This window comes from Littorina saxatilis, linkage group LG2 (assembly GCF_037325665.1).
Source record: "Littorina saxatilis isolate snail1 linkage group LG2, US_GU_Lsax_2.0, whole genome shotgun sequence".
Classification (NCBI taxonomy): domain Eukaryota; kingdom Metazoa; phylum Mollusca; class Gastropoda; order Littorinimorpha; family Littorinidae; genus Littorina; species Littorina saxatilis.
The window spans coordinates 36372963-36397380 of NC_090246.1; the positions used below are offsets into that span (position 1 = coordinate 36372963).

A 24418-nucleotide genomic window follows, 5' to 3' on the forward strand; every position below is an offset into this window, starting at 1 on the left:
GGGAACAAAAGGTTACAGTTACACTGAGTTTTTAGAATATGCCGCACACAAAATGAGAGCGAGGCAAAAGGACCGAGCCATTTAAGTTTCTTTGCAAAAAAAGTGTCTTTGATTGTACATGTATCAAACAAGAACTTACATACTCGTTTGTTAAAAAATGCAGGCTAATTTGAGAGAAAAAAGAACAGCCCCACATCAGAATACTATTGGAATGACTATCAAAATAACAAAATAAAAAACATTAAAAAACCCATCTTTATGTGAAATTGGACTATCTTTGGGACACATACACTCTTTAATCATACACTGTAATTAGAGTACTCAGATATTTGTCATTCAAACAAAATAAATCACACAATCATTAAAAACAATTCCCCAAATCCGTTTTAAATCTAAAGGCTAGCAACTCCCCCCCCCCCCCCCCCCCCAAAAAAAAAAAAAAACAAACCCACACACACACAAAAAACCACAACAATAAAAAAATAAAAACCAAGCAAAACAACCCCAAAACCCACAATAAAACTGAAATATTAGAGAATTAGTTCATGTGCAACAGACCGTAACTAACCAAAGCCTATCAATACTTTGACAAAATCATGCTTATATAAATTTTCATAAAACCTGGTAACTGTATCTATAGGAGCAGTTGGTAAAAAGTGAATAGGACTCCACAGCAATGGCAATCAAGAATGGTGAAAACCATCACAAAACCCAAATACAGTGGTAACTGTGATGCGAGGCCCCTCTGATAACAGGATATCTCCTATAAAAGGACAGCTTTTGTTGTCCCTTTGTTGATTTACATGATCTAAATGTACCTGCCATAAGTTAATAGGCCATCTAAAATGACTGCCAATGTATGGGCACACTTTTGGCAGGCCCAAAGGGTGTCCTTCCACCGTGTACCACTGTATTATTTATTTATTCATTTTATTTAAATGGGAGATTTATATAGCGCTTGACGTTCTCTAAGCGCTTTACATATTAATTTCTGCCGTGTGAGATGGAATTTTTTACACAATATATCACGCATTCACATCGGCCAGTAAATCTCAAGCCATTACGGCGAATATTTACTTTTCACGGCCTATTATTCCAAGTCACACGGGTATTTGGTGGACATTTTTTTTTTATCTATGCCTATACATTTTTGCCAGGAAAGACCCTTTTGTCAATCGTGGGATCTTTAACGTGCACACCCCAATGTAGTGTACACGAAGGGACCTCGGTTTTTCGTCTCATCCGAAAGACTAGCACTTGAACCCACCACCTGGGCTAGGAAAGGGGGAAGAAAATTGCTTACGCCCCGACCCAGGGTCGAACTCGCAACCTCTCGCTTCCGAGGCAAGTGCACTTTACCACTCGGCCACCCTTTAAACATTCATAAAATGCAAAGACAGTCATAAAGTCCCTGTAAACTAACACAATATTTAGTAAGTATAAACCCCACACAGTAGTAGAATAACTGAAAAATACTGAAAAACTTGATGATGATCCTTAAACAGACATCCGAAATCATATCATACTTAAAACATGTCTTCCACCCCAGAAAAAAAGAAACAATGAGAAATGAACACTTTCCCAGAAATCTGTCTTTTTTGATCATCCTCTTAATCATCGTACAGTGACTCAACACCTGAAACCACATAAATATGATTGAATACACTCCTGTCAGATATTCATCTGACTTTGGTCAAAGTTCATTGCAGAACAAAGGAAAGGAGAGTTGACTACCACATGACCAAAAAGCTCCAACAGTTTTCTTTCTTCGCCGGTCACAGACACAAAATAATGTTTCTCAGACGACTGCAATATTCAGTCGTTTTTCTTTGTCACCTGATCGTACGCCGGTGGAGGATCATGCCCCTGGTAGGGAGGGGCGGCATAGCCGTTGGGAGGGGGTGGGGCAGAGGCATACATCATGTGGGGAGCTCCAGGGTTGTAGTAAGCACTGGCTGCTGCTTCCTTCGCCTTGTCGTCTAAAGAAGGACAGAAACAACATAAAATCAACAGTCTAAAACGTTGCTCACACAAAATTATTTCATAAACGCACAGCAATACACTATGTTAATGAGATACAATATGGTCATATGACAGTTTTATTCAAACCAAAACTCGGGTACAGGATCTGCATAAGTATGCTTGAAAATGTGCTCAATTATGCACAAAAACACATGACAATACAATATGGTCATATGACAGTTTTATTCAAACCAAAACTCGGGTACAGGATCTGCATAAGTATGCTTGAAAATGTGCTCAATTATGCACAAAAACACATGACACATGAGTCTGATTTTCAACAAAACTGAAATGTTCTTAAGGAGAGCCCACACTAAGACTGAATCTACTTTTCTACTCTTCTGTTCATTTGTATTTTGTTTTGGTTTCTGTTTTGATCTATTGATGGTTTGTTCTAGCCTGGCTCAATCACTAACCAAAGTTATTACTGGCATATATAAATTTGCAAATATCAGGGGTGGGACTCTAGTGATGAACAAGAAGGGCAAAGCCCATACTACTCACATGCTTTACACATTTTTCCTACCAAAATACATTTTGAAGGTCATGCAACACAAAGCTGTTAATTCAAGACATAGGAAGTACAATGGTGCTTATTGGCTCTTTCTACCATGAGATATGGTCACTTTTAGTGGTTCACTACCTTATTTTGGTCACATTTCATAAGGGTCAAAGTGACCTTGACCTTGATCATATGTGACCAAATGTGTCTCATGATGAAAGCATAACATGTGCCCCACATAATTTTTAAGTTTGAAACAGTTATTTTCCATAGTTCAGGGTCAAGGTCACTTCAAAATATGTATACAATCCAACTTTAAAGGACCCTTGCGACCTTCAAACTGGTGTCCAAAGATAGGGCTTACATTGCCCTGTATAGCATACATAGCTAAGGTTGCCATTCTCGATAACTTCAGAAAAAAATGCGAAAATGTGAAAAATGGTCGTTTTTAAGACAACAATTACGGCCCCTGTGACCTTGAACTTGAAGTGAGGTCAAGTTGCCGCACATGTTTTTTGAGATCTTGTAACCATACACCATCAGGCCACATCAGGTGTTGATAGACTTAATAGTGTCCAAGAAATATCCAACGTTAAAGTTTTCCGGACGGACGGACGGACGCCGGGACGGACGGACGGACGACTCGGGTGAGTACATAGACTCACTTTTGCTTCGCATGTGAGTCAAAAACCACTTTCACACAACAATGGTAATCATGTATCGATAATCCAATACTGGCAATAGTATGATCCAAGTGACGCCCCAATACATTGAAGCTCAAAATTACTGTTAGTTATCAGGAGTTTTCAGTCAGCACAATTGAACTCTCAAGCCTCCAGTGTTCTGTTCCATCTTTACTTCTCTCCATATCATTCAGTCAACAAGTTATAGATACTGTGATGAATTCTCCAATAAGTTCTTTTATCAACCTTCTCCCCTGTCCAATCCCATTTCCACTTGTTTTTCAAACTTTCATCCAATATTGAACATTTGCTTCGTTCGACAATGTCTTTGCGGTGCGCCATTTTGTTTCGCAAACCGGAAAAGGCAAAGGCGAAGACTGTACCAAATACGATTCAGAACTGTTTGAGAAATAAATGCCGTTTGAGAATAAAGTCGTTAAATATCATTTGACGCGGAAAAATAAATTACTCCAGCGGAATTCGTACGTTGTGTCCACGGATTCGCGGAAGAGTCCCACCCCTGAAATATATATACTTCAAGACAAGCCATTATCTAGTTCAGCCAAATTACTATCTGAAGATAAATCATAAAGGCACCACCAGTTACAATGTATGTATCCTGACTCTCCAATACTTAGGAAACCTGTCCAAGCAAAAGCTTACAAAGGTAATACAGAGACTTCTGTTGTTAAAAGTTTGAATCAAACTTGGAATAACTGAACAGATGAAGTTTTGGAATTTGGAATGTGTTAAACTGAAAGTTTGAACCTCATGCTTTTAACAAAACTTAGTTAATCTTTTTTAGTTCAAACATCATAACACAATTATAAACATGCCAGACTGCACAGGAAAACTTAATGAAAAGAATCAAAATTTAAGAAGACAATGATAAGTCCAAGCAAATTAAATTCATCGTAACTTTATTAAATTATGGCGACTTACTCCTCTTATTGTTTTTGACTGACACCAGCTTGTTCTTGAAAGGGAAGACAAACCATTCATCAGACTAGTTTAGCTACTCTCAAGGACACAGATTGCTACTTTTTCTATGTCTGAGAAACTCGTCCAAGTAAAATCTACTGCACATATTAACATAGGGCAAGCTGGATTCGGAAATATTGTAGCATAACAAAATAAAGGAGACAATAAGACATATAATTTCTTCCAATTCGGAAGTTCTGCACAGTACATAATCAAAACGACCAAGAGACGCAGTATGCAGCAAACTCATCCAGTCAAGAGTCTTAAAGACGGGAATTAATCAAATGCGAAAAACCTACCGTAACCATTGGCTGTTGGGGGGTATGGCGCCATGTCAGGGTTGATACCAGGGTATGGTGGTGGGGCCTCTGTCATATACACACTGTTTTCTGGAAAAAGATCAACGCTGATTTTGAGATTTTCATTCGGGACAACCAGACAGCAAGAATATATATATATATATATATATATATATACAACATAATGAAAAGTCCAAAACCAAGCCAGAATGTCGCATCTTTTTAAATCCAAATTTTCGGCCCGCAGGCCTTCTTCAAGGTGCACAGACCAAGCGTCTATAGTTACAACACAACAATGGAACATCTGATCGTACGTCACATACAGACGTAAAGTTACATTCTTCAAAAATATGATTAGTATTTAGTCTCTACCAGCCCGCATGCCTTTTTGAATGTATCATAAATCAAGGGTCTATGGTTACAATTAAACACATTTATCAATAGAACATACATGTAGTATGTCACATGAAGACGTAATATTACTGTCATTATCTCAAGTTTACAGTCTTTGCTAGCACGCAAGCCTTCTTCAAAGTGTCTATGGTTACACATGAACGCATATATAATAGTACGTCATAAGACGTAATATTATCTTCTTCCAGGAAATCAATATGACACTTTTTTAGTCTCTATCAACCTTAATTACAAAACTACGGACAGCACACATACACTCTCACTCAAACACACACGCACACACACCCGCACACACCCGCACATACACACACACACACACGCACACACACGCATACACACACACACACTCACATACACATCGAGCACGCAAATCACTAATTCTCTCTCGTTTGCTTTCTTTCTCTCTCTCACTCTCTCTCTCTCTCTCTCTCTCTCTCTCTCTCTCTCTCTCTCTCTCTCTCTCTCTCAGGAATGAATGTATCAGGTCAAGGCAGGGACTAGAATCTGAACAATGACCAAAGCCAATCCTCAAGAAAAAAGTCACCCTAGAAAGTCAATAGGTGACTCTAAACTTGAGGGCAGCATTCAAATCACTCCTCTGATTCATACCGTTGCCCAGAAGTGTACCAAGGTTAGCCTGCCAGAAAATTTCTCTTCTACGCAGAATTCCCTCATGCAGCACAGACTCAATTGGAAGAATTGACAAAAATGACATTGCAGGGTCAGTTGGGTGGGGCAAAGTGTTAACATGGTGGGATAGCTGACACTTCGTTGTTTTCCGCAACTTAATGTCACTTTTATGGTTAGCCCATCGTTTCTTTATGTTCTTAGTGGATCCTACAGGGTGGCACTGGCATTTCACAATGTAGATGACGTTTGGTGTAGAACAAGTCAAATGGCCACGAATACACCATTGTCGACCATCCCATGGAGCAGTGAATCTCTGAACATTCTCAGAATGTGCGCAAGTATCACATTTCTTTGTGCATGTGAAGAAGCCAGGCTGTTCACGGGGTCCATGCTGTATGAAACGCTTGGGGACTGTTGGTTTGTAGATTTCACCGATGTTTTTTTCTCCTTTTGTCTGCCCCTATGATTGTTTTCTTGGGGAAAATATCTTTGTTTCTGTCATCTTCATAAAGGAGATGCAGGTTGTCTTTGATGATGTGGCTTTTCGATGGAACTCTGGGATCATAGGTCGTAACCCATGCTATCTTTTTGCGATCCTTTTTATATTTAGTCAAGTTTTGACTAAATATTTTAACATCGAGGGGGAATCGAAACGAGGGTCGTGGTGTATGTGCGTCTGTCTGTCTGTGTGTGTGTGTAGAGCGATTCAGACTAAACTACTGGACCGATCTTTATGAAATTTGACATGAGAGTTCCTGGGTATGAAATCCCCGAACGTTTTTTTCATTTTTTTGATAAATGTCTTTGATGACGTCATATCCGGCTTTTCGTGAAAGTTGAGGCGGCACTGTCACGCCCTCATTTTTCAACCAAATTGGTTGAAATTTTGGTCAAGTAATCTTCGACGAAGCCCGGGGTTCGGTATTGCATTTCAGCTTGGTGGCTTAAAAATTAATTAATGACTTTGGTCATTAAAAATCGGAAAATTGTAAAAAAAAATAAAAATTTATAAAACGATCCAAATTTACGTTTATCTTATTCTCCATCATTTGCTGATTCCAAAAACATATAAATATGTTATATTTGGATTAAAAACAAGCTCTGAAAATTAAATATATAAAAATTATTATCAAAATTAAATTGTCCAAATCAATTTAAAAACACTTTCATCTTATTCCTTGTCGGTTCCTGATTCCAAAAACATATAGATATGATATGTTTGGATTAAAAACACGCTCAGAAAGTTAAAACAAAGAGAGGTACAGAAAAGCGTGCTCTCCTTCTTAGCGCAACTACTACCCCGCTCTTCTTGTCAATTTCACTGCCTTTGCCATGAGCGGTGGACTGACGATGCTACGAGTATACGGTCTTGCTGAAAAATGGCAGCTACTTGACTAAATATTGTATTTTCGCCTTACGCGACTTGTTTATATTTAGTCAAGTTTTGATTTATATTTAGTCAAGTTTTGACTAAATATTTTAACATCGAGGGGGAATCGAAACGAGGGTCGTGGTGTATGTGCGTCTGTCTGTCTGTGTGTGTGTGTAGAGCGATTCAGACTAAACTACTGGACCGATCTTTATGAAATTTGACATGAGAGTTCCTGGGTATGAAATCCCCGAACGTTTTTTTCATTTTTTTGATAAATGTCTTTGATGACGTCATATCCGGCTTTTCGTGAAAGTTGAGGCGGCACTGTCACGCCCTCATTTTTCAACCAAATTGGTTGAAATTTTGGTCAAGTACTCTTCGACGAAGCCCGGGGTTCGGTATTGCATTTCAGCTTGGTGGCTTAAAAATTAATTAATGACTTTGGTCATTAAAAATCTGAAAATTATAAAAAAAAATAAAAATTTATAAAACGATCCAAATTTACGTTTATCTTATTCTCCATCATTTGCTGATTCCAAAAACATATAAATATGTTATATTCGGATTAAAAACAAGCTCTGAAAATTAAATATATAAAAATTATTATCAAAATTTTTTTTTCGAAATCAATTTAAAAACACTTTCATCTTATTCCTTGTCGGTTCCTGATTCCAAAAATATATAGATATGATATGTTTGGATTAAAAACACGCTCAGAAAGTTAAAACGAAGAGAGGTACAGAAAAGCGTGCTATCCTTCTCAGCGCAACGAATACCCCGCTCTTCTTGTCAATTCCACGTGCACTGCCTTTGCCACGGGCGGTGGAGTGACGATGCTACGAGTATACGGTCTTGCTGCGTTGCGTTGCGTTCAGTTTCATTCTGTGAGTTCGACAGCTACTTGACTAAATGTTGTATTTTCGCCTTACGCGACTTTTCTTGTTTGTTTTAGAACTGTTTCTCTATCCTTGTTAGCTCCTTCTTTCACTCCTGCAAACGCTTTTGTCCATTTCCATCCTGACATGGTGAGATACTTCGCATACTCCACTGTTCTTACAGAGAGTGTTGTATCATCTGAACAAATGGTACGGAGTCGAGTCCCAACTCCACGTGTAAGACCTTTGAAGACTGATGGAGGGTGGCAGGAGTATGGTGGCAAATAGCTGTTGGCGTTCTTTGAGAAGACGTCAGTTTCAATGTTGCCATCATCGGTAATGCGCAAACCCACATCCAAGTAACCGGCTTGTCTTCCACTGGACACTGTCCAAACAATGCCTGGATGTAGACTTTGTAGATGAGAGTCGAAGGCGACTAAATCAGATGCATTAGGAAGGACAGCAAGCCCATCATCTCGAAAACGGCTCCAGTTCAAATGCACACTTTGATCTCCATCATTCATCAATGTTGAGAGAAGAGGCACAGGTGAAGACTCAACCAAACGCCTGTCAAGTTCCCCCATAAACACATCCACGTAGTCACAAGCATGGCAGGGTCCCATAGCTGTTCCATGGTTAAGCGTAGCAAAAATGGTTATAGAAACACGAAAATACCCAGCATGCTTCCTCCAAAACGGCGTATGGCTGCCTAAATGGCGGGGTAAAAAACGGTCATACACGTAAAATTCCACTCGTGCAAAAAACACGAGTGTACATGGGAGTTTCAGCCCACGAACGCAGAAGAAGAAAGAAGAAGAAGACCCTGCGTTTTCAGATTTGTGTTCATTACTTCTATAAATATACTCCCACTGTAAGACTCCCTCCTCTTTAAGACATGCTTTGCTCACGTAAGTCTTAAAGGAAGGAGGGGGGGGGGGGGGGAGGGGTCTACTGTACAAAACCACACTAGTGTGTCCAATGAGGCTGTAATTTTAATGCGAAGCCAAATTTTCATGGTATGTGTGTGTGTGTTCCACTGAACAAAACCACACTATTGTGTCCAATGAGGCCATTTCAATATGAATACAAACTTTCATGGATACTTAAATCTTGAAATGGGCTACTCACGAGGAGGTGCTGTGGGGAATGTCTGGTACGGGACCCAGTTATAGTACGGGTCCTGTGGAGGTTGGTAGGCAGGAGGAGGAGCAGCGTAGATGTTGCCGTATGCTGGCGGTGTGTAGGAAGGTGGCTGCGGTCTTCTGTTCTTTGATGCTGAGAACAAAATAATAACGTACGTGAAACTAACACTGTAATACAAATGCAACACCTGCATATATTTTTGTTTATCAATGCCAGCAATGAAGACTCAAACACGAGGTCTATTTATTAGACTGTTATTCAACAACTTCTGCCTGTAGGTTTTCCATCTGATACTCACTATTAACTTACTAAAGCAATAACAAACAAAAAATCATGCGCTGAAAAGAAGGAGTAAACATCAGGCAGAACAACAAATAAACAATCAGACTGACCTTCGGCAGCCTTCTTTCCTACAATGACAAGTGAATTTATACACATATACAAATGTTTGAAATGTTATCGAAAGGCAATTAAGGAGTAGTACATTTTGATAAAAAGACTACAATGCATGCATTGCAAGATTGATCATATGGAAATTGTATGCGACGGTTCACATGCATACTCACAACAGTCAAGGATTGTTTCGCAGGGGAGTGAGATTCACTGAGGGAGCAAAATTTTAAGTTATGAATAAAACATTTAATTAGGCACAGAAGCCTGCGTGCTTGTGCGTGTGTAAATGTGGGTGTCTGGATCCATGAGTGATTGCAAAGAATGTTATGGATCTTTTTAGTGGAATTTTAAACTGTTAGTGATTGAGATGTTATTTATGTTTTAAACCGCCTGACACTGCCAGGCAATGTTCCTTGTTTTTATGAGGACATTAAACATCTTGAGTCTTGAGTCTTGAAAATAGCTGGTTGACTGGAGAGACAAGAGGGTATCACTACTTTATTATCCAATTAATGAGCCAACTGCACTTCTAGCAGATTGACGTTCTTTTACATGACACAGCATCGACTAGGATGATACAGGGGCTCACATCAATGAGAGGTGGTATAAGACAAATGTCCTGGACAATGCAAAAGTGATAGGACATTTGTCCTGAACAAAAATAAATCAATAGGGAATTTTTTTCTGGCACCAATTTTTCGTTTTGGCGGCATGTTGCTTTTTCGGAAAAAAACCGCAAAGGGAGGCAACTGTCAACCGTCTCGGAGCATTCAGAGTTGCGACTCTTGGAAGCTCTTCTCTATAATTAAACCAAAAAAGCCACATGCAATCTCCCCAAGTTTCGTCTCCTTGGAGAGACACATCGCTTCGCAAAACATCGATAAAGATAAAATAGCAAATCAAACTACTGTAAATTGGAAAGTACTGACAATGTCCGGATCAAATAAAAGCATTTCAGACAATGACCACTATGTGACAAAAACAATAGGACATATGTCCTCTTGCATGAAAAATGTATAGGACATTTGGAAAAAATATCCGTGGATGTCCGATGTGGATGTGAGCTCCTGTGGATACCCTCTCCGAGTCATGGCATAAAGTTGACCTGTGTCCGTCCCAGCCTGGATTCGAACCCAAGATCCAAGGATCAGAAGTTCATTGACCTACCTATTGAGATACTAGACCGCCCCATTATTGGGAAAGAGCTAAGCGTAGCATAGCATAGTCACCGGTGTTCTGCTGGCATTCTCCATGGAAAAAGAACAACAGTAGTTTCTCCAAAAGCGAAAATCCATTTAATGAGTCACACTCACAGTGAGGATGAAACATTCTTATGCATCAGACTGTCAAACGTAACACTAACAGGTACAAGAAACCTACCCAGAGAAGCAGCTCTCAGCATGGCCTGTCCAAATTCAATGGCTCCGCCATGTGTGAAGTACATTTTGAACTTGGCTTCACCCTCCCAGTTGCCTACAACAAAATTCAGCTGACAATAATTATGAGTCTATCACAGAAAAACAATTTCCCGCAAAAAGACAACTATAGTGGAACCCCCCCTTTAAGACCTCCACAAATCTGAAAAAATCAGGTCTTAAAATGGAGGTAAATTTACAGAGGTTATAAACACTTTCTTTCTTTATTTGGTGTTTAACGTCGTTTTCAACCGTTCAAGGTTAGTTATAAACACAAAATCTGAAAAAGCAATTAAGGGCTTAAAAAGGGGGAGGTTTTAAATTGGAGGGGTCTTAAAAGGGGGGTTCCACTGTACCTCCAAATTGTGACTACTGATTTGACAAAGATTTCATGAAGTTGTAAATGTTATCGTTCAAAGAAGCTAAATAGTGCAATTTGAGCTTCAAACATTACGACTGTATCATGTTACCCGATTCCAATCATTTTACACCAATGTAAACTGTTCATGGAGCGGTGCAGTGGTATCTTGATGCACCCTTTGACTCGCTGCAGAGAATTCTTTTTGTCATTTTCAGATTTTATACGCCAATGGTGTAAGGTGTGCTAGTAAACTGAACCCTGATGACATTATTGTTCTGTTTATTTGTCAGGATTCAAAGAGATGAACCACTGCATTTCATTCAAATTTAAAATCAAAAACAAACAAATACATGTATTACCATAAGGTTCAGCGAGCACTCTGCCCTTGATGTAATTTGCTCCAAATACAGGCTGCTCCAACTCAACTTCCCTCATCTGTAGAAATGGGATGGAGAAAGACTGCATCGTATCTTTTGGATCAGTGCTGTTGAAGATCACCTGAAAATAAAGAACATTTTTAAAAAGAAATTCAAATGGATACACACCAATAAATACTTGCACAATGTATGCATACAGTAACACTGTGTTCTTCTTGGGCATTGACCTTCGGTCACTGATGCACTGTCTTTTGATCTGATCCATTGTTCAACGTCCGGTTGACTGTCCAAAAGTTTTGACACGCAAGAGACTTCCCAACAATGTCTATATATATATATCAAGTGCCTATGGTTAGCTGTCCATTCCTAGACAAGAAAAGACCTTATTATTATATTAAGCAGAGAGTCTTAGAGTTAGACCATAGGCCATAGTTTCCCAGCCTTTTCTCACCTCTCCAAGCAGGACGCTCCCTTCAATTCCTCTAGTGCACGCACATTCTCATTTTCAAATATAAATACATGTAAATGTAACTTTAGTATTATATAGTTCTTGTGTTGTGTATTATGACTGAGAGAGTAATAATCCCTTAAACTTCAAGAACATAACAGCACAGGTAAATCATGTTGATCCGAATTTAGATTTATGTCATCCTACATTATATTAAACAAGTGGTTATCCAATTTCATACATGTATCAAGATAAACTTGAAAAATCTAACCCGATGTGTGGTAAGAAAAATCCTTCCTTTCTTTTTTCCTTTGAAGTGAGGCATTCCTGGACCATCAAACTGCATCTCAATCCCATCATAGTAGATCAGAATCCTGAAAAGTTTCAGGAAAACAAATAGTAAGAACCTATAGGTTATGATCTCAACTCAGCCCAAGTGATGTGTTTTAACCCCTTCACTGCCCACCCCGTACTAGGTACGTGGTCATTTTCGGTTTGTCGTACGCCCATAACCGTACCTAGTACGTGGGATTTGCGTCAGCAACATTTCAGGACATTTCTGAAAACTAAATGGGAGGTAACCACTGTCCAAGTACTTGTAGGGGTTCTAAACACAGTTCTTTCCCATAGACCGTTCGGATAAGTTAGTACCACGTGGTGAAAACTGTGTTAGAAATGTAGAACCGATCTATAGCATTCACAATGGCGGCCGAAAGTCGGACCTCAACTCGTAGACCTGTTTTCAAGCGATACAGTGTTCTGGAAGCTCTACAAGAAGTGATTTATGGATTACCACACAGAAGAATACTTTTATGGGCTGTAATGTGAGTACCTGATGTTTGACACCAGTTTTAGCAGTGTTTTGTGTAGTTTTACGTGCTGCAATGTGTGTGTGTGTAAGTCCGGAAACTGTAATTTTTGACAAAAATGGTCATTACATAAAAAAACGCTCGCGCTGGACCCGAGTACTCTTCAGACATTCACACACACACACACACACACACTCTCTCCCTCACTCCTTCTCTCTCTCTCACACACACACACACACACACTACCACATCTCCATTCTAAAACACGTCACGTTCCAAATCAAAAGACGACATTCTATTTTCTTACGTCACTATTCTTGGTTTACGGTACCATTCGGCGGCTTTGCTACGAGTATGGCATAGTCTTGGTTTGCCGAGACCTTGCACCGTTCTATCAGACTGCCTGTTGCACCGCGAATTCCTCCCTCCGCCAAGTCGTTTTTTTGTGGTTTATTTCGCATTTAGGTCCCAGGTAACATTATGAAGTTTTAATACGATCAATCGGACCTATTATCAAGTTAGTGTATCAACTTTTGAACGAACTGCGCCCAGTAGTTTCCCAGCAATAAGCTGTTAAGTCGAGACACACACACAGACACACAGACAGACAATTAAAGTCTGCTGGACCCCAGTACTAGCGTACTCGGGGATAAATTTTTACTATAACAATCACAAACAAAGTCCAATGATCATGTCATCCTATAATAGCCAAGGGTATAAGCAAAACACATGCCAAAGATCTAAGAGATATCTCAATAAATGATCGAGCAGTGAACAGATTAGTGAACCTACCAAAGAAAGCGAAATTTTGCCCTGGCACACAGCAATACCAAAATGCTGTTATACTGTAGCAGTGAAGGGGTTAAAAGCTGCTTCTTTATGTCCCCAGATCACTCATACACATGCATGCCCACACACAGTCACACACACTTTCCTAAGATTTATCAGGGATGTTGCAAGAATGATATTATCTTTGGAAAACCAGCCAAAAGGGGAAAAGTTTGGCAGTTTCAAGGTGCAAAAAGGGGGAAACATATAACAAACGACATGTGCTAGATTCATTCCATTGGTATTTTAAAGAGTCTTCAAATCATCAGTAGGTATTTTAAAGATCGAGTCTTCAAATCATCATAAAGAGTCCATAAAGTTGGAAGCGGTGGCTCCCAAAGAAATGACTTATGCCATGGCAGTCCTTGCATTGCATGCAATCTGTGTACTATAATTGCTGTGCGGAATCCAGGTTTCTCAATTGCTTCATTTCCGGCCGATTTATGTGGAGCACGTGATGCGCACAAAAAATATTGGCGGTCTAGAAGTGTCGTCTGCGCAATGATCGCGGCGGCTTTTTGAACGCCAAGGACGACCACGCACGTTGTGAGACGTCATTCGTTAGACCTCAATAGTGAACATGATGGCTTTCTGTGTGAGCCTCCATAATATGACTTAAATACGAAAGTGACACAATATTGTTTTTATAGTCGGTATTCCGGGAAGACATAGGTTGAGGTCAGACCATCCAAAGGTAATGTTTCAAGTCTTCTTCTTCTTGTCGTTCGCCAGGTAATGTTTCAAGTTAGACTAAAGGTAAAAAATATGCATGTGCGATGACTGATCAAACCTCACAATATATATTCCTAGGAATTAATCTTGGTCAGTCAAAATTCTAAAATGGACTTTCTACAGATATATATATATATACTAGAATGAATACCCGCTTCGCCGGGTATCCGGCTTCGCCGGGAAGAAGTAGAACTGAATGATTCGCGGCTTTTCCGGGAAGAAGTAGAGCAAAGCCGGGTACCCGGCTTCGCCGGGAAGAAGTAGAGGAATATCCGGCTTTGCCGGGATGAAAGCGTTGTGGACAGTGACCTTCTAAAAATAGTAACGGAAATATCCGGCTTCGCCAGGATGAAAGCGTTGTGGACAGTGACCTTCTAAAAATAGTAACGGGAATATGGATTGACGCCACACGAAGGAAGGGAGGTAAACGCAAAACACTGGAGAAGATAAGGAAGAGTTACTGGGAATGGATCTGGGAAGATGAACAGAAAAACCAAAATCGGTTCAGCGCTGTGCGCTGAGAGCACGTGTTGAAAATTCTCATCGACCAGGTTGTGTCCGGGGTCTACCTGAATATGCCCACCAAATTTGAAGCAGATCCATCGAGAACTTTGGCCGTGCATCGCGAACACACACACACACACACAATACATGTATACAATATATCATATATATATATATATATATGGGTGCGTCTCAGAATCTCGTCCTCTGTGACATTATCACCAAAAGTAAAATCTTCCCAGAAAACTTTGATAATACTATTTACACACTTCTCAGGGTGTACCTTTTCAGTTTAAACAAGAAAAAATATAACATTGCCTTTAGTTTGCCATATATTGAGCATTATTTGGACCATGTGTGCAAAATCACCCGTGTAACATGGAAACAATAAAAGACAAAAAAACTGCATTTATAAGGCTGAAAACGACTTTTATTCAGTTATTATTGTTGAATCACAAGCCATTATAGAGTTCAATATGAAATGACTACATGCAAACAACAAAATAATGTTTTTTTCAAAGTTCCATGCATTCGTCAAAATTTCAATACAAAAATGAAAATTAATTAATGATATCCTGATCAGAACATGTTGATACATGGCATTCATTCAGTCTTATTGACATTTAACCTTCACAATAGCATATATACAAAGATTTGTTGCTCTAAGACAAAATATTAGAAAGTTATCCCAAAAGAATGCAAAATGGTCACCGATGTAACATGGAAACATCACTTTTGTAACAAAGAAACGGTTATGCTTTTCCCCACAAACTTTACTAAATGAAGCTGATTTTGCAACCAGATTCTTCTTAGGTAAAATGCCAAACACTAAAACAGGAACAGAAAGAAAAAAGCTGGACAAAATCAAGCAAACTTTGCCCCAAAAAAGAGAAACATTAATGAAAAGTTCATCACCGACGTAACTCGAAACGAACAACCAGACATGTATTATAAGGTTTGACATGAAGAATGGAAATGTTCAAAAGTGGTTCATTCAATTGATAAGACAATAAACCAAAGGCATTGGTTACATATAGAACAGTTGCCACTTGCAGTTAATTAATTTATTTTAAAAGAAATAATGCCCCCTGGCATTGAAGGTGGGGTCACGAATCATGGTTGCATCAGATGTAGGGACTAAGGAAATATCTTCGATCCCTGGAAAGCAATAGTAGTTCCCCTCCGGTTTCCTTGGAAGGAACGTTATTACCAGTTCATCAGGTCGAATCTCTTGCACCTGAAACATGCAAGTACTACTGCGATTTCAACTAAAGATTGATGCAATATGTGTACTAGTTTCACTAACATGAATTTGTTTAATGTCTATCAAGATTTTGATGCATTCACATTCACTGGCTAAAAACAAAATAAAGTAATTATTTTGTTCATACTTACCATTCCATTGAACATACAACTTTTACAATTAATTATTAAAGAAAACATTGACACTTACCGTTCCTTTAAATGGATTTCGGAAATTTAATTTTGGTCATAATTTTTTATATTTTTAATTTTCAGCTTGTTTTTAATCCAAATATAACATATTTATATGTTTTTGGAATCAGGAAATGATGTAAAATAAAATGAACGTAAATGTGGATCGTTTTATATAGAAAAAAAAATTACAATTTTTAGATTTTTAATGGCCAAAGTCATTAATTAATTTTTAAGCCAGCAAGCTGAAATGCAATACCAAAGTCCGGCCTTCGTCGAAGATTGCTTTACAAAAATTTCAATCAATTTAATTGAAAAATGAGGGTGTGACAGTGCCGCCTCAACTTTTACAAAAAGCCGGATATGACGTCATCAAAAGTATTTGTCGAAAAAAAGAAAAAAACGTCCGGGGATATCATACCCAGGAACTCTCATGTCAAATTTCATAAAGATCGGTCAAGTAGTTTAGTCTGAATCGCTCTACACACACACACGCACAGACAGACAGACACACACACACACATACACCACGACCCTCGTTTCGATTCCCCCTCTATGTTAAAACATTTAGTCAAGTTTTGACTAGGTGAAATCGAAAGAAAAACTATTATTAACAAATGTTTAGCCTAATTTTTCACTTCATAGAATATCATAGCAGCAAAAACTCACCTTTTCTCAAGAACCTTGGGTGTTGATCACTGTCGTAACAAAATCACAGACTTCGGAAACATTCTCGAAATCTTTTTTCGCTGCTGGAAGCTGAACTATTTCTCTCTGTAACTGCGCATGCGTAGTCACCCGCACCTCTAAGTCACTACGCGCAAAAGAGTTCTAATCTTTCTTCAAAATTCTGAACATTATTTGCAAAACCGTTCACCATCGTAACTGAATTTTGAAGAAGCATGTCATATTGCGCAACTTTCAACTTAGTTTGCAGATGCAATTTTGAGAAAATAATACTTAAATAACATTTAGCTTAGCGATTTTCTATGCCCTTTCATGTCAAGATCGTGTTGAAGATGAATATGCAAATTCTAAAGTTCAAATTTAGGACTTGTTGCTGTTGCACGCGTGTGGAAACCTATGTTACGACAGTGATGGCAAACTTTCAAGCGATTAATTTCGTTTAAAAAAACAATTCTGTGGACAAAATAACATTTCAACTGTCAAGTACACTTAAACCAAACACACATAACAAGAATAGCAGTCCTTGGACATTCTAAACGATTCTTGTAGTGAGGTGCAAAACTAGTTGATGGTTCATGTCACAGATCAGACCTCCATTTTTCACGCATCCAATCATTTCTTTCGCAAAACAACCTTCATAATATAAAAAATCATGCAAAATACTCAGTTTTGTTTGTACTATTTCTTTATTCATTTTACTTCTCAAATATACCAATATCATATGTACACCAAAAGGTTCAGTTTCTGAGACGCACCCATATATATACACACACACACACACACACACAATACATGTATACAGTATAATATGTATACATGTACAAGTACTTTTCCAGAAATCAATACTGTACATTTTCCAGATTTTCTCTGATCATTTACATTTCGTAACAACAGGAAGATTGTAAGACTTAGCTGTAGTGCCTAGTGGGTGTTATAAAATGAAACAAAAAATAATCAAAGAACAAAAATCACATAAAACAACATAGGTACTGTAATACTAATAATGGGGAATTTATTTTCTCTGCCTCACGTGGTGATGATGCTGTTGACTCGAAAGCGGAACTGCGAACACGAAGCACAGAAAGACTACCTTGTCCAGTGGACGATACCTTCCGCCTGTGCACGAAGCAAGCCGCAGCAGACGTCAAAGGCAAAATGTCAAACAAAAAGTAAAAAGTCAGGTGACAGTTCTCTCACAAAACAACTAAATAATTAGTTGAAGCAATTTACCTTTCCGTAGCAAAGATCAAGACTCCGCCTTGGGCGTGTGCTGTATTCAGTGCCATGATCAGTGCGTACAACCTGCAAGCGCAACAGAAATTTCTGGTCTAAATGTTGTTGTCCCGAGATTGTGACGTCATAGAGTTAATCTCTAAACAAAAAAGACTTAACCTGATTATCACAGTTTTTACGAATACATGCAGTTAGGAAAACATTCATACACAAAAGTGTGAGTGTATTTTAAGTTAGAGTATTATGAATAATTGCAGTTTTCTTCTTCTTGTTATCTTAACGAAATATACTAAGAATTGCGTGAAAGGGCTAAAGTATTAATCTCTAGCTCAAAATGTCCCTTTCCAAACTACATTTAGGAAAGTACTGCCCGCAAAAGTAGATGTGTTAAAACCTCATATCAGTTCAAAAAGTAATGACTGGATTACGTGTCACATCGTTTTTCAACTGTCGATGCAAATATTCATGATAATTCCCATAATGTGTATGGTGTGACCTGTTGAGGTCACTATTCCTAACTTATTGACAGAAGAGTCATCTTTAATGAGATCAACAACCGCAAATGTGGCACCGATGGTATGCCCCTTCTACCAAATATGCTGACAGTTCATGATATTTCTTGCAATTGGATGCAGCTGTGTGCCAGACACAGCAATTTCTGATCAGCAGTTTTGACAGAGTCAGCTGTGCATATGCTGCAGCAGGATGATGCACACTGAAAAAGCAGGATTGTTTCCAAGTTGATCAGGCTCTTGAGTCTTGTGGGCCTCGACCGTATTAGTGCACAGTTCTATATTATGTTGATTGCCAATTGTGACCTATGAATCATTGCACAAAAAGTGAAGATGAAATTGAACCTAATAAGTTTCTGTGAAAGCAGCTAAGAACTTACAGCCCGCTGCAGTTTGTGTTGAACAATCATTTTGAGTTACTTATAATTACTTAACAATGACATTGTGTCTGCAGTGAAGAACTAACTTTTTTCTTCTGAAGCTTACAAAACACAAAAATCAGAAGCATGGAGCAGGACAGTTCAGTGCACAACTCACCAGTGTCACCACGGCCTCGAGCGCGTTCTTATCAGGATTATGTGGCGCAGCAACGAGCTCTGATGGCTAGCCAGGCCAAACCTCTTGTCGGGACAGGCTCCACTTTGTTGAGACAGATGATGATTGGCTTTGCTTGTGCTGCTCTTCTGGGTCTGATCATGTTTGTTTTGGGGGCTACTTTCATATCCAGGGCGATGGAGAAGAAGGAGAGCATAACAATAATGTTGTGCATAATGGGGATTGGTATGTACTTTTGAGCAGAATTATAAGTTGCACATGCATGTGTATAAAAAACACAGACCATATATGAATGCATACAAACATAGAACTAGATGTATCATACACACAGACATACAATGTACAGTTGTTCATTATTTGTCTCATACTCATAGTATCAAACAGAGAGAGAGAGAGATACTCAGAGAGAGATCGTGAGAGAGACATCAAACTCAAAAACAGTATTAGTTTATTACTCATGAATAGTAGCATTAGGTCCATAAATGTCCTGTCTTACACTTACAGCCAGTCCTTGCTACAAAACACACACACACATGTAGACTGATAGAGCAAGAGAGAGACTCGGAGAGAGAGAGAGAGAGAGAGAGAGAGAGACTCGGAGAGAGAGAGAGAGAGAGAGAGAGATCGATAGTACCTAATCTGTTTATAATACATGCCTTAGTGACTATACCTGTTGATAACAATTTAACTACCTGGGTTAGTACTTTTGGTCGGTCCCTTGGGTGGTCGTTATAGACAGGTGTGACTGTAATACATGATACTGAATTGTGTTTTTGTGATTGTTGAGAGTTATTTTAGATTGCTTTATTGTTTTGTGCAGCTTGCGGTCTGTTGATCATTGCTGGTGTGGGCGTTCTGGCCAAATTGCTTATCACGCGTAAGACTCAGAGCTGTCAAGGGAGGCGATCACAACAACACCCTCAGGCTGCTTGTTTTCATACGTGTTCAGGTAAAATTGGGTTTACATCAGCTACATTCTCGTCCTTTCCTCTACTTTGACCAGAGTGAGAGAGCTGGTAAATTAAAAAAAAACAGGAACCAAAGACATGCACAATATTTTGATGGTTAGCATGGCTTGACTGCACTTGGATTTGAGCTTTGATCCTAAAAACTGGATTCTGCGTTGAGAGTTGGTTTAAATTATAAAAAAAAGTAGATTCAGAACATTTCTCTCTTGTGGAGTGTAAAGTAAAGATTATGATTGAATCAATGAATGTGGCGTGCTTCCTTGGTGTTAGGGCATGTTTCACCTTCATGATGAAGTGGTTGACAAGTATGTTTCTGTATGACTATGAGCGTATTGTTGAGAACAAGTCTTACACCTGTGTGTTAGACTAAATTATTAGTGAATTTTAAATTTACTCAGGCAATATATTCAGAAGACAAGAATCAGTGTTCGATCCCTCAAAATGTGAGTAAAACTATTCACACAAAAAAAATTCTAACTTTGACTGTTTGTTGCAGTTATCTACACCCCTTCACAAGACCCTTTACCTTATGTTTACGATCCGCCGCCAGCGTATGACACTGTAGCCTCACTCATTGTGTCACCTGGTAGTGGAGCAGTGGGAGAAGGTGCTTCTAGAGATGATTCAGACGGGGAGAAGATTCAGCCTATCATGGTGCTGCCGCCAGACTATGATGATGCCACCAAACCAATCCCAGCCTATCAGGATGCAATTCTGTCGTAGGCGCTTGACGCTGAATGCTTAACTCGAACTCTTACATGAGTACAGTGACACTTACTTTTTAAGACCTCCAAGAATACATGTGTATGACCAAACTTTGGCCTTAATAAAGACCTTCTTTCCTGCGTAAACTGTGTATCCAGTACACTACCAAGGAACTGTCCAGACATTTGGTGATTTACATGGTATAAGAATGTCCTTCCATTTGGACATATAACCTATTGGTTGATAGCTTCCTCTGCGGAATATTTTTGTGCAGAATTGATTTCTAAGATTGAGGTATCACTTACAACATTAATTCCGTAAAAAAATGTCTTACTCTGCACAGCAGCCAGTCTGTAGATGTTTGATAATGATATACAGTGGAACCCCCTTTTACGACTTTCAAACATCCTAGAAAATCCTGTTTTAAAATGGAGGGACGTCTTAAAATGGAGGATAACCACGGTGCAAGGGAAGCTCTATGGCAGTCTGGACGACCTACAGCGCACGGCAACATTTGCGCGGAGAACCGGCGCGGCGTTTCCATCTGAGTGATCGACAAGAAGAAGAAGAAGAAATGGAGGATATTAATGAAGAGAGGCTGCGAACAGAACATCTGAGAAAGGAAGGTTTTATGAAGGAGTAAGTCTTAAATTGGGGGTCTTAAAAGTAGGTTCCACTGTATGTCCTGATGGAAAAATGCTCTTATGAAATATAAAAGCCTTATCAGGTTTGTGATGATCTGTATGATGCTTTACAGACGAAGAAAGGTGTGTACCTTCAAATGAGAGGAAGTTTTGAAAATGGAGGAAAATGTACAGGAAGTCTTAAAAAATGGATGTTTCACTGTAACCACATGCACATGTATAGTTTGGGTAATTTGAGAGAATAGTATTTTTTATTATTTAGAGGTATTTTTTTTAATGAGGATTGACACGAACTGACATGAATCAAATGTTTTCATGTGGGCTTAATGTATTGTTTTTCCACGTTTTTGTGGGCATTATTTTATTCAGAACAAAACTGTGTATTTATTCACTGCAGTATCAAATGCATATGTCGTGCCGAATTCACGTAATTGCCGATTACGCGTAATGGGCAACATTTTTGCCCATTTCGCGTAATCGGCAAAACGCTGCCCAATACGTGAAATCGGCAGCGTTTTGCCGAAATCGCGTAAAGGCCTCTAAAACTTGCCTATTTCGCGAATTCAGCAGCCGATTACGCGGAATCGGCAGCCGATTACGCGTAATAGGCAAGTTGCCCATTACGCGAAATCGGCAATAGTGAGTTTAGTGTGTATGTTTGTTTGTGTGTGTGTGTGTGTGTGTGTGGGTGTGTGTGTGTGTGTGTGTGTGTGTGTGTGTTGTCGTCGATACTGACCATGACTGTGATAATATACTTTTTAGCACGCACGCACACACACTCACAAACACACACACACACACACAAACAAACACACACACACACATACGTGTATAAGGTCACAAATGAGGACTTGCTAATACACACATTCACACAACGGATAGTGCGTTTGTAGTGCACTTGCACTACAACGGCACTGGGCGCAGTGCCTTTGTAGTGCACTTGCACTACAACGGCACTGAGTGCAGTACTCGCTCCGGCATCGACGAATTTTACACTAAAAAAGGCACAAAATTTGACCTATTTCGTCGCCTATAGAGGACGGAAAGAATGTCATTTTGAACATTGTTATGACATTCTTTCCGTCAAATTGAGGCATGTACTTTCAGGAAATATAGTTGAAAAAAATGGGGAATTTTTTGGCATCCCCATTTTTTTCAAATTCCCCATTTGTTACCAAGTGTGTACAGATTTTTTCCTCATTTGTATAGATGTACACGCCCACACACACACACACACACACACACACACACACACACACACATAGTATACTAGTGATGCAAACGAGGCAAACATTTATTTCCGAAACAAGAGAACAATAATAGGAAAAGATGAACAAATAGATGAACATGAAGAATTACGCATAATTGTGAGAAAAAAACCGCTTCTCAAAAATACAAGTTAAGCTGCTATTTTCATCTTTCAGTACCACAAACACAGGTTATAGCTTGGCTGACATGCAGTTTGGTAGTAATTTTTATTTGTTTTTACATTTGCTGTTTTTCGGGTGGCAGTGACTGTGTCTCAATGACTGCTTTCTTTCCCTTTCTGGACATCTCACTCAAAGCAACATTTACACTCAGTTTTGTAGTAAACAACATGCCGAGGTATTTGTACGAGTTGGTTACTCGGACTGCCTCGCCACCATAGGACCATTTCTCGTGAGCTGCAAGGTGGCCTCCCATACGGAACACCATGACATCAGTTTTATCCAAGTTAACTGATAAGCACAGGCGATTTGCTTCTCTTTTTAAATTGTTCAGTTGGTTTTGTAAACCTATGACAGAATTAGACATCAAAACAACATCGTCAGCGAAAAGTAGCAAGAATATCTCCGTCGCACCAGGTATCAACTGTATACCATGTCTTCCCTTACAGGACACTTCTGTTGCCAGTTCATTAATAAAGAAGGAGAACATCAAAGGGCTCAATAAACATCCTTGTTTCACCCCTCTAGGGCATTCAAAATAATCAGAATAATTACATCGGTCACGCACACATGCTTTCACTGATGTGTAAACGGCTGTTAGGGCCTTATACATTTTCCCGTTTACACCACTTTTCCTCAAAACCTCCGATAATGCATTCCTGTTCACAGAGTCAAATGCCTTCTTAAAATCTACAAAAGCTATGTACAGCTTAGTATTCTTTAATAAATGCTTCTGAACAATGCCATATAACGAAAAAATATGATCAACAGTACTGTAACTTGACCTGAAGCCGGCTTGTTCTTCAATTATGTTTTCCTCTTTCTCAGCCCACTTTGTCAATCTCTTGTTGAGAATGTGTGTATAAACCTTGCTTACAACACTGGTCAAGGCTATGCCACGATAATTATCCGGTACATTCACGTCTCCTTTCTTATGAATTGGTATGATAATTGATCTTGACCACTCTTCAGGAGATGTTCCCGTGTCAAACAACATGTTGAACAGATCAACAAGAAAGTCCAATACTGTTTCATTGGCATGCTTCAACATTTGGCTCACAAACATATCTGGCCCAGCACTCTTTCCTACTTTTAAATTACGGATACTGTCAATCACTTCTTGCTTTGAAATGTTTTCGCTAAATAATTCATCAACTACTTCCTCCTCAACTTCATCGGTATCCTTTTCAACTCCAGACACAAAATCAACGGTGTTAAAAACCTCATAAAAATGTTCGTACCACTGTTCACTTGAGATGCCATGGAAGATTGCTTTCTTTGCGTTCAATGACCGAATAGTTTGCCAAAACACTTTTGGGTCTTTAATGGAATTTTTCAACTTGGCAAGTCTTTCTAAATCAAAATTCTTTCTATACAACAATTCCTTGTACTCTTTGCATTCCTGTACATATTCTTCCCTGCATACCTCATAATTTTGCTTGTTAGCTCTCTGAGCCCGTTTCAG

The 24418-nt window shown here is 39.1% G+C and overlaps 2 protein-coding genes across 2 annotated transcripts; one reads left to right on the forward strand and one right to left on the reverse strand.

Annotated features, from left to right (window-relative positions):
• Positions 1-941: 941 nt before the first annotated feature.
• On the reverse strand, positions 942-18274 carry LOC138958885 (WW domain-binding protein 2-like). Its single transcript, XM_070330208.1, has 7 exons — positions 18140-18274; positions 12187-12289; positions 11450-11588; positions 10695-10787; positions 8907-9053; positions 4488-4577; positions 942-1979 (listed from the first exon to the last, which is right to left on the reverse strand). Exons 1-7 carry the CDS (start codon positions 18193-18195, stop codon positions 1816-1818), a joined length of 792 nt encoding a protein of 263 aa, XP_070186309.1. The 5' UTR covers positions 18196-18274; the 3' UTR covers positions 942-1815.
• A 400-nt stretch (positions 18275-18674) lies between these two features.
• On the forward strand, positions 18675-21929 carry LOC138958886 (uncharacterized). The gene is made up of 3 exons (XM_070330209.1): positions 18675-19434; positions 20030-20158; positions 20674-21929. Exons 1-3 carry the CDS (start codon positions 19161-19163, stop codon positions 20898-20900), a joined length of 630 nt encoding a protein of 209 aa, XP_070186310.1. The 5' UTR covers positions 18675-19160; the 3' UTR covers positions 20901-21929.
• Positions 21930-24418: the final 2489 nt, after the last annotated feature.